The 12,369-nt window shown below is 36.2% G+C and overlaps 1 protein-coding gene across 4 annotated transcripts in view; it reads left to right on the forward strand.

Moving 5' to 3' along the window:
* PPP2R3B (protein phosphatase 2 regulatory subunit B''beta) overlaps positions 1-12,369 on the forward strand; it is a 43,829-nt gene that overhangs the window by 12,259 nt on the left and 19,201 nt on the right. The window contains exon 1 of one of the 4 annotated variants that reach the window (XM_025166120.2): positions 2,563-3,974. The exons of 2 other annotated variants lie outside the window; for them this stretch is intronic. In XM_025166120.2, coding sequence (XP_025021888.1) covers positions 3,834-3,974 — 141 coding nt within the window. In that variant the 5' untranslated portion in view covers positions 2,563-3,833. Of the gene's footprint in view, positions 1-2,562; positions 3,981-12,369 lie in introns of those variants that run through there. One more of the 4 variants, XM_007427318.4, reaches the window with a different exon arrangement.

Here is a 12,369-nt window from a genome sequence, read left to right on the forward strand (position 1 = left end):
AAATAAAAATTTCACAAACTAATAAAATGAAATTAATCAACCAAACTATAAGCAAACTAAGATGGAATCAAGACTCAAATGCCCTCTGGAAAAGCTCTGTTTTCACCACTTCCAGAAGACAGTCGTAGTGGGAGAAACCAGGTGTTCAGCATTCCAAAGGATCAGGCAGCCACTGAAAAGTATCAGCAAGCCTCATCCTTCCACACTTCCCCACAGTGGGGAACCACTAATAGTTTCTCCTGGGTAGGTTGAACTGCTGGGCCAATTTCAATGGGAGATAACTCCAGATACCTAGGCACCAAGCCAAGTAGGGCTTTATAGGTTAATCATTTTAAATTACATCCAGAAGCTTATTGGCAACCAGTGCAGAGCCCACAGTATTTGTGTAATATGGTCCACTAGCAAACACCAATCAACAGACAGACCATTGCAACTTTCAAGTGATCTTCAAAGTCAGCCCCATGTAGAACATGTGGCAGTAATCTAAGCAGGTCATAGCAAGGGCATGAGTCAATGTAGCAAGATCCGCCCATCCCTGGTAAGGTGTCCCAGCCTCCAGCTACTCTTCTAGCAGGAGTTGTGAGTCCAGAAGAATCCCAAGTCATGGACCTTCTCCTTTATGGGTAGTGCCACCCCTTCAAGACACTCCCCTGGAGTAGACAACCCTGAAGGACAAACTTACTAAGATTAAGTTTAATCCTGTTTTTTCCATCTAGATCCTCACATCCTCCAGGCACTGGGACAGGACTTCAACAGCATAAGTAGTGTGGCTTGGGGTAGCAACGTATAGGTGGGTATCATCAGCATACTGATGATACCAAACATCAGAACTTTGGATGATTACTAATTCCATCAATACATTGTGGGAATGCTGAGGACAGAACATAACTTGGCTTTTAAAAGCATTTGCAAAGTTCCCCATGACATTCTGTTTTAACAAAGTAGTTAAACATGACTGAATGGCATAACATGGATTCCCAGTTTATTTGCAAACAGTACTCATAAAGTGATCATCAGTGGTTTCTTCTCAAAATCAAATGAGGTGTTAAGTATTATATTGGCTATATAAATTGCTATAATTTTTTTTTATGTTATAATTTTTTTTAAATGAGGTGCTATACTCCCTTGTTTCACCATGGTGGCAATGAATCCTACATTTGGGATTGTTTAACTCTTCATGCTGGCCCAGCACTGTGGCAGGAAACAAAAAGCTGGGTGGTGAGGAAGCTGTAACTTTTTTTTAGCGAGATCGCAGAATGCTCCAACACAAGGAATCTTTCTTAAGGGCCCACTGCCTTCACTGCCCTAACTGGCTGTTCTGCAGATAACCAAAAACATGGGAGAAGATCAGTTTTGCCAATTGCCAGCTGTAGCCTTATCTGATGATGGTGGGGGCTCATTGTGATCCCTTGTCACTTCTGAATAAATGCCTGAAAGTGGTTTAAGATGTTAAACCCCTAGAGGAGAAAAGCTGTGACATTCTTTCTGCAAAAGGCCTGTTAAAAGGATCGAAATAAAATACATGCACAGTGCAGCACTAGCATTCTGCCTTGTTTATACAGTCCAGTTAATGAGCATAGATGTTTTAAAAGACTGGGGTTCCTTTAGGTATGTTTCCTGATCCACAGGTCAAAATGTACTGTGCCTCTTAAGACTTCGCATTAAAACTTAAAGCATAAAATTTATTTTGTGCATCAGATGTTTGCTTTGTGTTAAGTTCTTTCTATGTTAGTGAATTCTTGCTTTTTACCAACCTAATAAGAACACATGAACCAGATCCACTTTACTAGATGTCTTATTCATAGGTCACGTAACTTTCACCTCTCTTTCTATATATGCCTGCTAATTTGCTCAGGAGGTAAACTGTTCTTCCTGGCAGGGCTCCACCAATTAGGCAACTCCCTGGCTGCCAGTTTTTCAAAAGTATCTGTCCCAGCTATGCTCTTGGACAGAGAGCACTGTTGGCAATTTGGACCAAATTAGAGCCACACAAAACGCAACTCCTTGGCTGGGTGATGTCCCCTGCATTCCACTTGATAGTGATCCTTCTGATCTCCATCAGTTGCCCAGGACTTCGCAACAGTTGCAGAAGGGGGAAGTCAAGAAGTGACAGATACTAAAAATGAATATGAGAAAATAGCATCTCAGTTAGCTGTTGATTGCTTATGCTATTTATTGAGTGTTATGCTCTTTGGTGACAAGGGGAAGGATGAGTCAAAAGCATTGGGCTAGCCCTGCTCATTGGTTCAGAGTTGCTCTCTATAGATGCAAACTACTTCACATAGTATTTAAATAAATTTCTCTGCCTATTTTTTTCTAACAGTCAAAGGGAAAATAGTGCTAGATAGAACTGTATATATAGTTTTACCAAATCATATGGTTTTATTTAGTTAGTTAATTTACACAATTCCTATAAATAACAAAATTGAGCAAGCCATTAAAAAGAAAGGGCAGTAAATATTGTAATTCTTATGTGTAATATGGGTCTGTTGAAGTCAGTTCTTCAGTCTGACTTTAAAGTTGATTGGAAGGAGATAGAGGCAGAAGACAGTGGTGGTTACCCATTTGTGGAAGGAGGGGTGTTGTGTGTGCTGCTCATGAATGTCATTTGTTTCTGTTTCTTCCTTTGGAATCTGATTCAGACAGAAGTCAAAGCCACCAATGGAAAAAAGAGAATTTTCTTATACACCTAATTTTCATTGGTGGATTTGAACCTAGTGGTCAGTTAAGAATGGAGGGCCAACTGACTTCTACTTGTCAGTTAGTTGATTCTAACCACAACCATATGGTAAAAATATTCTGGAGAAATTCTGTTAACTGCTAAATCTCAAAAAAGAATATCTTTTATGGAAATATTTTAATTCCCTAAAAAAATAATTGCAAACACCGAAAACTAAAGGAGATCAAGTTTATAAAGTCAAGCCATGTATTTTGAATAAGATACTATTAGTCATAAAATATTAATATTATTCTGTTTTATTCTGGTCTTATAGGGAGGATGCAGACAACTTGGTTCAGTTGACATGGCTGATTCTTATTCATACAGTATTTCAGTTTTATTGCTTGTATAAAATGAAATAGACCTATACTGGATAAGGGAGAACTTAGGCACTGATAAAATCTAGCCAGTGCAACATTCCATATTAAATGTAAGCTTTTCGGGGATATTTCCTTTTAATTTAAGTGTGCAAGAAGAACAATGTTTTATTAGGCTTCTGTTTGTAGTTATATTCTATAGGGTTTGTGATAGGACCAGGAGGTAGACAAATACGTTTTTGCTTTTTCAAGGATGATAATAAAAAGTTGGTCAATATTACCTGTCCTTGAAAATGGATTTAGATTTTTTTGCTTGGTAACTGCAGCTTTCTTTCATAAGAGAAGTTGTTATACATTGCTCTATAATTTCTCTTGCACTTGAGTTTTTTTTAGGATATAAGAATATGTGAAAGGCCTTTGTAAATTCAGAAGTGCCTCCAAACTTTAATACTAAATAGACTACTCTGGACTGTTCATCCCTCATTGTTTTTACTAACCCAGAGGATTATTTTATTGATGGTTTAACGTGTCACTTTTATAAGAGGCTCACGTATATACCATACCATTAAGACATTGGAATGTGCGGAGTAAGAGACAGGCTCCTAAGTTACTTTCCGATCTGTGTTTGCAGTCCTGGCAAGTTCCCTTTTAATGTATGGAGCAGGCTATGTTGAACTGGCTCTCAGAATAACACAGAAGTAAAACGCAGCTGCTACTTTAAGTGGCACTCTGTGATAATAGGACTCTGCTGTTTACTGGGACTCAAGAGCCCAGACTGGTGCACGCATAAGCATTATATGAAATCTGAAAGCATGAGGATAAAGGAGATTTCTTTACGACAAGACCCTGATCTACGAAAGGAATTGGCATTGCTAGCTCGAGGATGTGATTTTGTTCTGCCTTCCAGATTCAAGAAGAGACTCAAAGCTTTCCAACAAGTACAGGTTTGCTTTCTATTATGCATTTGGCTACAGTATGTGTTTGGGATTTTTGGAAGGGAGGAAAATTTCTGCTTTGAGTGGAAACAAGATGCCTGTGCCCTACTGCTTCATGATTTGAACTCTGAAAAATGTTCAGTTTGGTATAAAAATAAATAAATGCCTAGATCAGAGTCGTTCTTAGAAAACTGCTTTAGTTTTTCTCTCTCTTTCTCTCTCTCTCTCTCTCTCTCTCTCTCTCTTTTTAGCCTTCTGACAGTATGTACAAGGAGGGTGAAAACAATAAAACTTAATCCAAGCAGGGGTTTTCTTTTTTCATACTGTATTAAGTAACTACATATTTGAAAATAAATAATGTATTACATGATGTTATTTGTACTGCAAAATGACATAAAGGGCATTTTAAAGGAATGTTATAAGTGAATGAACATTATTTTCTTATAGCAGAAATCATATGCCCCAGAATTGTTTCTCTTTATGATCACTTTCTCCTGCATATTATACTTAGATAATAATATAATTTATTACCAGATAGAAGATATTGAGAACTATTAACTGGTTTCAGTGTTTAACTCTTTCATTTCTTTCATCTTACTTTTCTAATCTTTTGTCCATTTACTAACGAGGGAATCTTCACAAGGACATAGTTAGAAGATTAAACTTTCTTTCTTAAAGCTGGAGGCATAATTAAAGCATTGACCTCAGCTGAATGTTGTCAGCAGCAAAATGCTAAATCTGCAAAATTATACAGTTCATCGTTCTCACTTCCCTTCAGGTGGGTGGTAGTAAAAAGATTGGTTTTGTGAATACTGTTTTTCCCCAGGAGTTTTCCCGATTCCCTGATGCTCAGGAGTTGGCTTTGAAATGTTCTTGTGCGTGCACGCAGAGAACTTGCATAGGGTGGTAGATTCTGGAAGAGTCTAGCTTTCCCCCTATATGCCTATGAATATATGGATTGTACAAGTTCTATCAGGAAGAAGGAATAATAGCAGTATAGCTGGAATAAGTAATCCATGATGGCTCTTCCAAATACAATAATAGGCTTCCATATTCTGCTTTCCTTCTGAGATTTGGATACCGGCAGAAGGCTGAACAAAGACTTGAATTTGTCAAAAGCTAGAATGTTCCCCCTCCCCAAGATGGGTGGGAGTGAAAAATTATAAGCAAACAGGACATGACTGAAGTGTTTTTGGTTTGTCAGTTTTAGTTGCTTCAATTCCCCCCACCTTTTTTTTTTTTTTTGCAAAGGCAAAGGAATGTTTAACCATTCTGTGGAACTTTTTGTGTTGGTTTTGTCATTGCATACTTGTCCAATGTTCTTTATAATTAAAATCTACTGATTTAAATATATTCTACAAAAATGCAGTTTCCACAATAATTTAATAACATGTCCTGGCACTCAGGAGACCAGTTGGAAAAGGCTAGATTAGGTCAGGCACCCGGTGCATTCTTCCTGGGAGAAGGGTTTAAGTATGCCCTCTTTTGCAGTCAAACTGTCAGCTTCTCTCGGAGCGTGTACCATTCCTGTTGCTTCTGTTCTGGAGGTCATCTTATCTTCACACAAGAGCCTCAACTGTTTTGAGACTCTTCATTTGGAATAATGTGAATAAACGTTTAAGAAGAAAGGTTAAAACATTTGGAAATTCACACAGGATAAGAATCTCAAGTTGATCTTGACTCTTGATGACTCCATCCAATACAATGGCAATAGTATAGCGGAGCATTGCTTCCTTCTGGAATATTTTTTTACTTTCCTCTTTAGCAGAGCACACAGCACTTTTCAGTACTAACTTTTCCCTGTAACCACTTGAAGCTGTTTTGATGCCAGCACTCAGAAATGAATATTGTATGTACGCAGGCAGTTCCCTAGATATATATAGCAAAACAGAGTAAGAAAGAACTCCTGAGGTTCTTGAAATGGTAATATGAAATAGGTGAAGAGGATATGTCTCTGCAGCTGCCATTCCTTCTCATTTGGGGCTTGCCTTCCTCTCTACTGGAATGCTGGCCTCTCATGAGGTAATCTTCATGTCTTAAGTGAATTCTAACCATGAAATCTAGAAGTATCCAATTTTCAAATTTTGCTAGTGGTGTTTGTAGCAACTCTTATGAATAGAGATGCAGAAGCTTGTTAACAGACTAGAGAACTCCCTCTTTTGTTGTAAGATCTCTCCCTTAAAGGAGCATTTAAATATTAGAAATGCACATGTTCTTATGTTTTACACATTTATGGTTTTCCTTTCTAATGTTCTACTGTGCACTAAATGCATCTTAAAGATTTGTAAGACATTGCGTATGAATAGCTTAAAATATACTTTGATGCAATGTCAGCGATGTTGGCCATTCAATGAAGACTTTATAAAAATAGTCCATTCTTGGTCTCCAAACGCATTGCTGAATATTTTTTTATTTATGCATCTTTCTATGGAATATTTTATCCTGGCTATTTTAATTTGTCAAGTTTAAGAATGAGCAGATAAGTATTTCATTTGCTGTTGGCTTTTTCTTCAAAGCCCCCTAATCAAATCTAACTATAAAAGAAGCAGCTCAGGAGAGAGGCATAACAATATAGGACAGACTACAGCCTAGGAATTTGTAAACTTGTACTGAGTTTTTAATACTTTCATACACAAATCAACTCCTGCTTTTCCCCTAGAATTTGGAGACCCTTGCCAGTATCTGTCATCTGATCCATGTTTTGCTGCTCCCTGATATAGCCATTGACTTCAACTGTCAGATGGGATCATGCAAATCCTGCTGTTACATTTTATTCTTTTGTTGATTAGAACTGCCTTTCAAATAAGCCACTTTGAACTTGTTTGTGATTGAGCCTGTATTGCAAGTCAGAATTAAATACATCACTGGGCTTAAAAGTTGGAAAGCAACTTGTCTAGACTACAAAGTTAATGGGTTCATCTGTGTGGCTAATTATATAACATAGAGCACTCAGAACAAACACACATAAACTTATAGACTTTGAAGGGCCAATAGCAATTTGTGCTTAGTGCAAGAATCTAAATTAAGGCATCCCTAACAGATGGCTGCCCACTCTCTGTTTGAACACATCCAGTTAATGGAAGCCAATTACTTGTCTAGATATTTGCATCCACTATCATACTCCTCTTATTGTTAGATATTTTTTTTCTAACGTTCAGTCAGAATCTGCCTTCCTGCAATTTAAACTGAATATTTTGTGCCCTGTACTCTGGAATTATGCAAAACAGAATTTGATCTTATGTGTGACATGCTTTCAGATACTTCAGAGATACTACTGTTTACCTTCTCAGTCTTCTCTTCTCACAGCCAAACATGCCCAGTACCTTCAAAGTCTTTTCATAGGACTTAAGCCTTCTTGTTATCCTTCTCTGAACCTGTCCAGTTTCTGTCTTAAAAGCATGGACATAATATTTGAGATGGGATATGACTGAAGAAGTCTAAATTGGAAATAGTTCCCTATGATTTGGAAACTATACTTCTATTGTTGCAACCTAAATTGCTTTTGCCTTTTTGTAGCTATGTCACACCACTAGTTCATATTGAACTGCAATTTGAATATATTTTCTCTTAAGTACTGTTATCAAGCCAGGTATATCATATCCTATACATGTACGTTAGAATTTGCTTTTTAAGTAAAGAACTTCACATTGTTTCTGTTAAATTTCATTCAGTTATTCTCAGTTTGTTTCTTTAACCTATCAAGATTGTTTTGAATTTTATTTCTGGTATTAGCTGTTCCATCCAATTTTATGTCAACTACAAATTTGATTGGTGTTCCTTCCACCTCTTCATCCAATTGATTAATAAAAATATTTAAAAATATGGGACTCAGGACTGAAACTTGGAACTCAGTGCCTCACTCCAGTTTAATGAAGAACTGTTGATGAGCACTCTTGGAGTAGTTTCAAGCCAGCTATATAGCATCTACTTGTGATATCACCCATCCCTTGCTTAACTAACTTGCTCAGCATAATGTTGTAAAATACTTTGCCAAACTCTTTACTGAAATCACTATATTACATCTACAGCTCTCCCAACGACCTACCACTTTAGAATCTTCCCAGGTATCAGTGTCATCCTAACTGGATAATAATTCCCAATTCATTCCTTGTCCCTCTCTGAAGATAGGGACATTTGCCTTCCTTCAGTTGTCTTAGCACTTCACCAGGATTCTCAAAGATAAGATGTAAAATTTCAGTCTGACTATCCAGTACTGTAGTTCTTTCAGTACTTTAGGACGTAACTCATCAAGGCATGCAAGTGAAAACACATATACATTCCACTATCAAGTTTCTCCCAATTTTAAACTTGAACCCTTTCCTTCATTGTCCTTTTCACAATTGTCTGTGGATCACCTTCCCTCTTATTAGAGAGATTGAGCCAAAATAAGAGTTGAATAGGTCTACCTCTTCTTTGTTGTTTTTTAGCATTTTGCCATCTTCATTGAATATCCAGTGTACTGATTGTTTTTCCTGTAATCTGAATATATCTGAAGAAGCCCTTTTTGTAGTTATTAATCTTCTTTGCCGTTCTCTTTGGAGGTTTTTCAAGAATTAAGACAAGAATACCAGTAGGTCTGCTTGGTACTACCACTTTTCCTTGAAGCTCAGCATTGTAGTGTTTTATTTTTTTACCACTCTTAGTAGTTGACTATATTATAAACAATGTATTTCATTATTTTACAGTAAGACAAATTTTAAATAGAAAACAGTTATGTGTACAAAGTCTGATGTACACAAAACAACTCAATTTTTGAAGCTTTAATATATTCAGAACTTAGATTGGCTGATAATGATTCTTTGATGCTGTAGCTCATATGAAATGGAAAGAAACATTGAGCTTACATTGTTAAATTTTGGACTGGATTCACAGAGCTACACACAACGTTCTGTGCCCACCTTGGGGCTCTTCTGAGCTTCCTCTTCCTGAATAAGGCTTTCATGAATCCTATTGTACTCTCCAGTAAAAATTGTCACTGAAGGATTTCTTTTTTAATGCAGTACAAAAACTTCAACAGTCAGGAGATTGTGTTGATATATAAACATAACTTTGAATCTGTTTTATATATAGCATATGTCAAGGACAATTGGCAACCCAGTTTAAGTATAAGCAATAGTGTCCCCTGATTTTGGGGGGGGGGGTTATCCAGCCTTTATTATTTTTATAAATAACTCAAGGTAGCGAACATACTTAATATTCCTTCCTCCTCCTGTTTTCCCCACAACAACAACCCTGTGAAGTGAGTTGGGCTGAGAGAGAGTGACTGGCCCAAAGTCACCCAGCCAGCTATTTTGGATTTCCATTATACTATTCCACAAGATAATGTGACATAATGATGCATTTGGTCATTCTATTTGTTCTAATGCTTAAAAGCATTACACATAGTTCTCACTTAACAACTGTTCATTTAATGACAGTTCAAAGTTATGATGGCCTTGGAAAAAGTGCTTTACGACCTGTACTCACACTTATGACTATCACAAACCATTGCACCCCCCTGGGTATATGATCGCCATTTGCAACCATTTTTACGATGGTGATTAAGTGAATTATCACGGTTGTTAAGTGAATTCTGGCAAAAAACGTCCAAGGGGAAGCTTGATTCACTTAACCACCACATGATTCACTTAATCACAATGATTCGCTTAATGACCATTGTAAAATGGTCGTAAAATTGGTCCAGTCACATGGTGACTCACTTAATGACTGCCCTGCTTAATGACCAATTTTCAGGTCCCTATTGTGGTCATTAAGCAAGGACTACCTGTACATTCAAATTTGATAAATATTAAATATTAAAAGTTTCTATCTCACTTTGCTCATAATTTCAGTGAACCATGAGCAATGAATTGTTAGCAATGCCATTTTTTCTGAAATTTAAAGAAGTGTTTATCGAAAATGCAGCGTATCTATCCATAACAGGGTGAGCCAAACAGCTGTTGGTGTGTTTTAGCTATCAGAAGTCTAATGTGAAAGGAAAAAGTACTGTTGTGGATATGTATGTTAATAAAATTAACATTTCTTCTAACTCCAAGACCTAATATGTTCTCAGTTGTCTTTAAATTGGTTTCCAGGGAAAATAATTAAGGCCTGTAGGCTTAAATTGTATGTTGTGTTGTTGACATTTTAATTTCACTTCAAGTTGTCACAAAGTGTTTGTAATAGAGCTTTTCTGTAAACTTTACTTTTCATTTCTTTGCAGAAGGCACTGAGGCAAGATAATTGAAACCCTTCTACAACTTTTGTAAAATATGCTCTTCTTAGTCCCAGTATAGGGCAACGAGCTATGAAGAGCTTTGATATTTGATTAGTAGGTATACTAGTAACGTACACCCCACCAGGCTGGCTTCAGAATATTGCCCATATTCCCTGCTGCCTGTCTTTGCTGACATATCAGCTAGAAACTTTTTTTTTAAAAAAAAGAAAGTTATTATTAGATCAATAATGAATTCTTGGACTCTTATGTTCCACACCACTATGCCTATGTGTAATGTATTTATAGTCATTATTAGAATACTATTGAGTATGGAGCAAAAAATAAAGCACAGGAATGGTTGCATGAAAATGCCCCTTTAATTCCACCAAACAAAAAGCTGGCTATCGTTTTGAAGAATGCTAAAGCTATCTATGAAAAAAAAAAAAGCTGAATGCTATAGGATGAGCATTTCATCACCTGAAAATGGAATTTGGCTTTTCTGTGTCATACATGCCCTCCAATTACAATGCCATACCACATAAAATTAACATTTTCAATGTTATCATTAATCCATCATGTCTTTACCCTGAGCTCTCAAAAATTCTGTGTGTTCTACGTAGTGCTAAAGACAGATTCAAATTATGACTAAATTATATATTAGATATTTGCCCAAAGAGTAAAAGAAATCTATCAGTTGTGCAAATAGCTGGATGTGATCCAGTCAAGTTTGCCTGGTATCTTCTAGCATGTCATCATGAGTCAATGTCAAACTGCAGACTTTGTGCCTTCAACATTCTTTCCCCACTTTGCTCAATATCTTGTCAGAAGAAGAGGTTTGGAAAAATATGAAAGTCAGACCTCCACTTACCTCATTAGTCATGAAAGCATTAAAGCAACGGCTAATACTTGAGAACAGTCTAAGAAATTTTATTTGATAGTTTGGGCTGAATGGCTGGCTTTAATTCTAGTGAAGATCATGATCATCTAATTCTATTTTGTAGAACCTAATGGTGCATTTGAAAAAAAAAAGTGTTTTATTAGCAGGTAGGCTTATTAATATTAAATAAGTTTCATAAAGTTAGTGCTTTCTACCAAAATACAAACAAGTCAGTTGTTCATGATGAGAACAGTATTGTATGCCATAAACAGTTCATAAGCTCGTCCTGAATACCTGTTGATTATCCAGTTTCTCTCACTGTTTATCAGCTTGCATAGAGAACAAGGGATCAGAAGCTGCATTAAGCAGCACATGGCTTAAAACAAAAACATTATGAATTACACATTAAAAGGAATGCTGAACTTTTCATCATGTGATCATTCTCACATCAAGGCCATACCTCCTATATGTATGTGTTCCATTTTTGTTTCTATTTCTGTTGTATCCATGCTGAAAATAATTGAAATACTGGAAAATAATACCCAGACGCAGCAGATAGAACTTAACTATTCCAGAAAAATGTATTCTTGTGTGCTGATGGCGTACCACCATGATACTAACAGTTTCAGAAGATGATGGTGCTCAATAGTTTGGCAGTCTATCCACAAAAAGTTGGTTATGTTCATTTGTTTAAAATCGTATTACTATGTATAATACTGCCATAAATCAGTATGTTGAACTCAGCAATATTTTAACCAATAAACTTGCAATCAGTGATCTTCAGCATTTTTTTTTACAAGTAATCATTTCCATAGCAAGAAAAAATAATTAACTATACAAATGTATCCCAGATCTTTTATGCTGCTACTGCAAAAAGTGATATGGTTATAAAATACATTGCAAGACAAATATGTAAAATTATGTACGTTTTCTTAGAAGTATCTTATTTCCACAGAAATATTTATAGAATTGTAACTTAGTCTCAAAATAAATAATAAGTTTTTCAAAGTCATGGACGCACATGAATATAGAAACTTTCTAATCGTTTTATACAATTGACAGTGCAAAACCTGCATTTGAAACCCATGATAAATTATAATCTGAAAATCTTGTCTTGAAACACTGAGGGTTTTGCACATTTTCTTGAAGAATAAAAAACCATAAATGGGATTGCTGAATATAATAACTACTGTATTCTGAAAGTCTTGGAAATTTTATCTACTGAGTAAATTCCACATGAAATAGTACATTGTTTTTAATCCTTTCTGTAATCTGCTTTTAGTTACTGTGGCAATTACTCTGTGGGTGTGGGTGTGTGTATTTTA

Source organism: Python bivittatus, unplaced genomic scaffold (assembly GCF_059951505.1).
Source record: "Python bivittatus isolate LINGU-HERP-01145 unplaced genomic scaffold, Pbiv_v1 ctg000350_np1212, whole genome shotgun sequence".
In the NCBI taxonomy this organism is placed as follows: Eukaryota; Metazoa; Chordata; class Lepidosauria; order Squamata; family Pythonidae; genus Python; species Python bivittatus.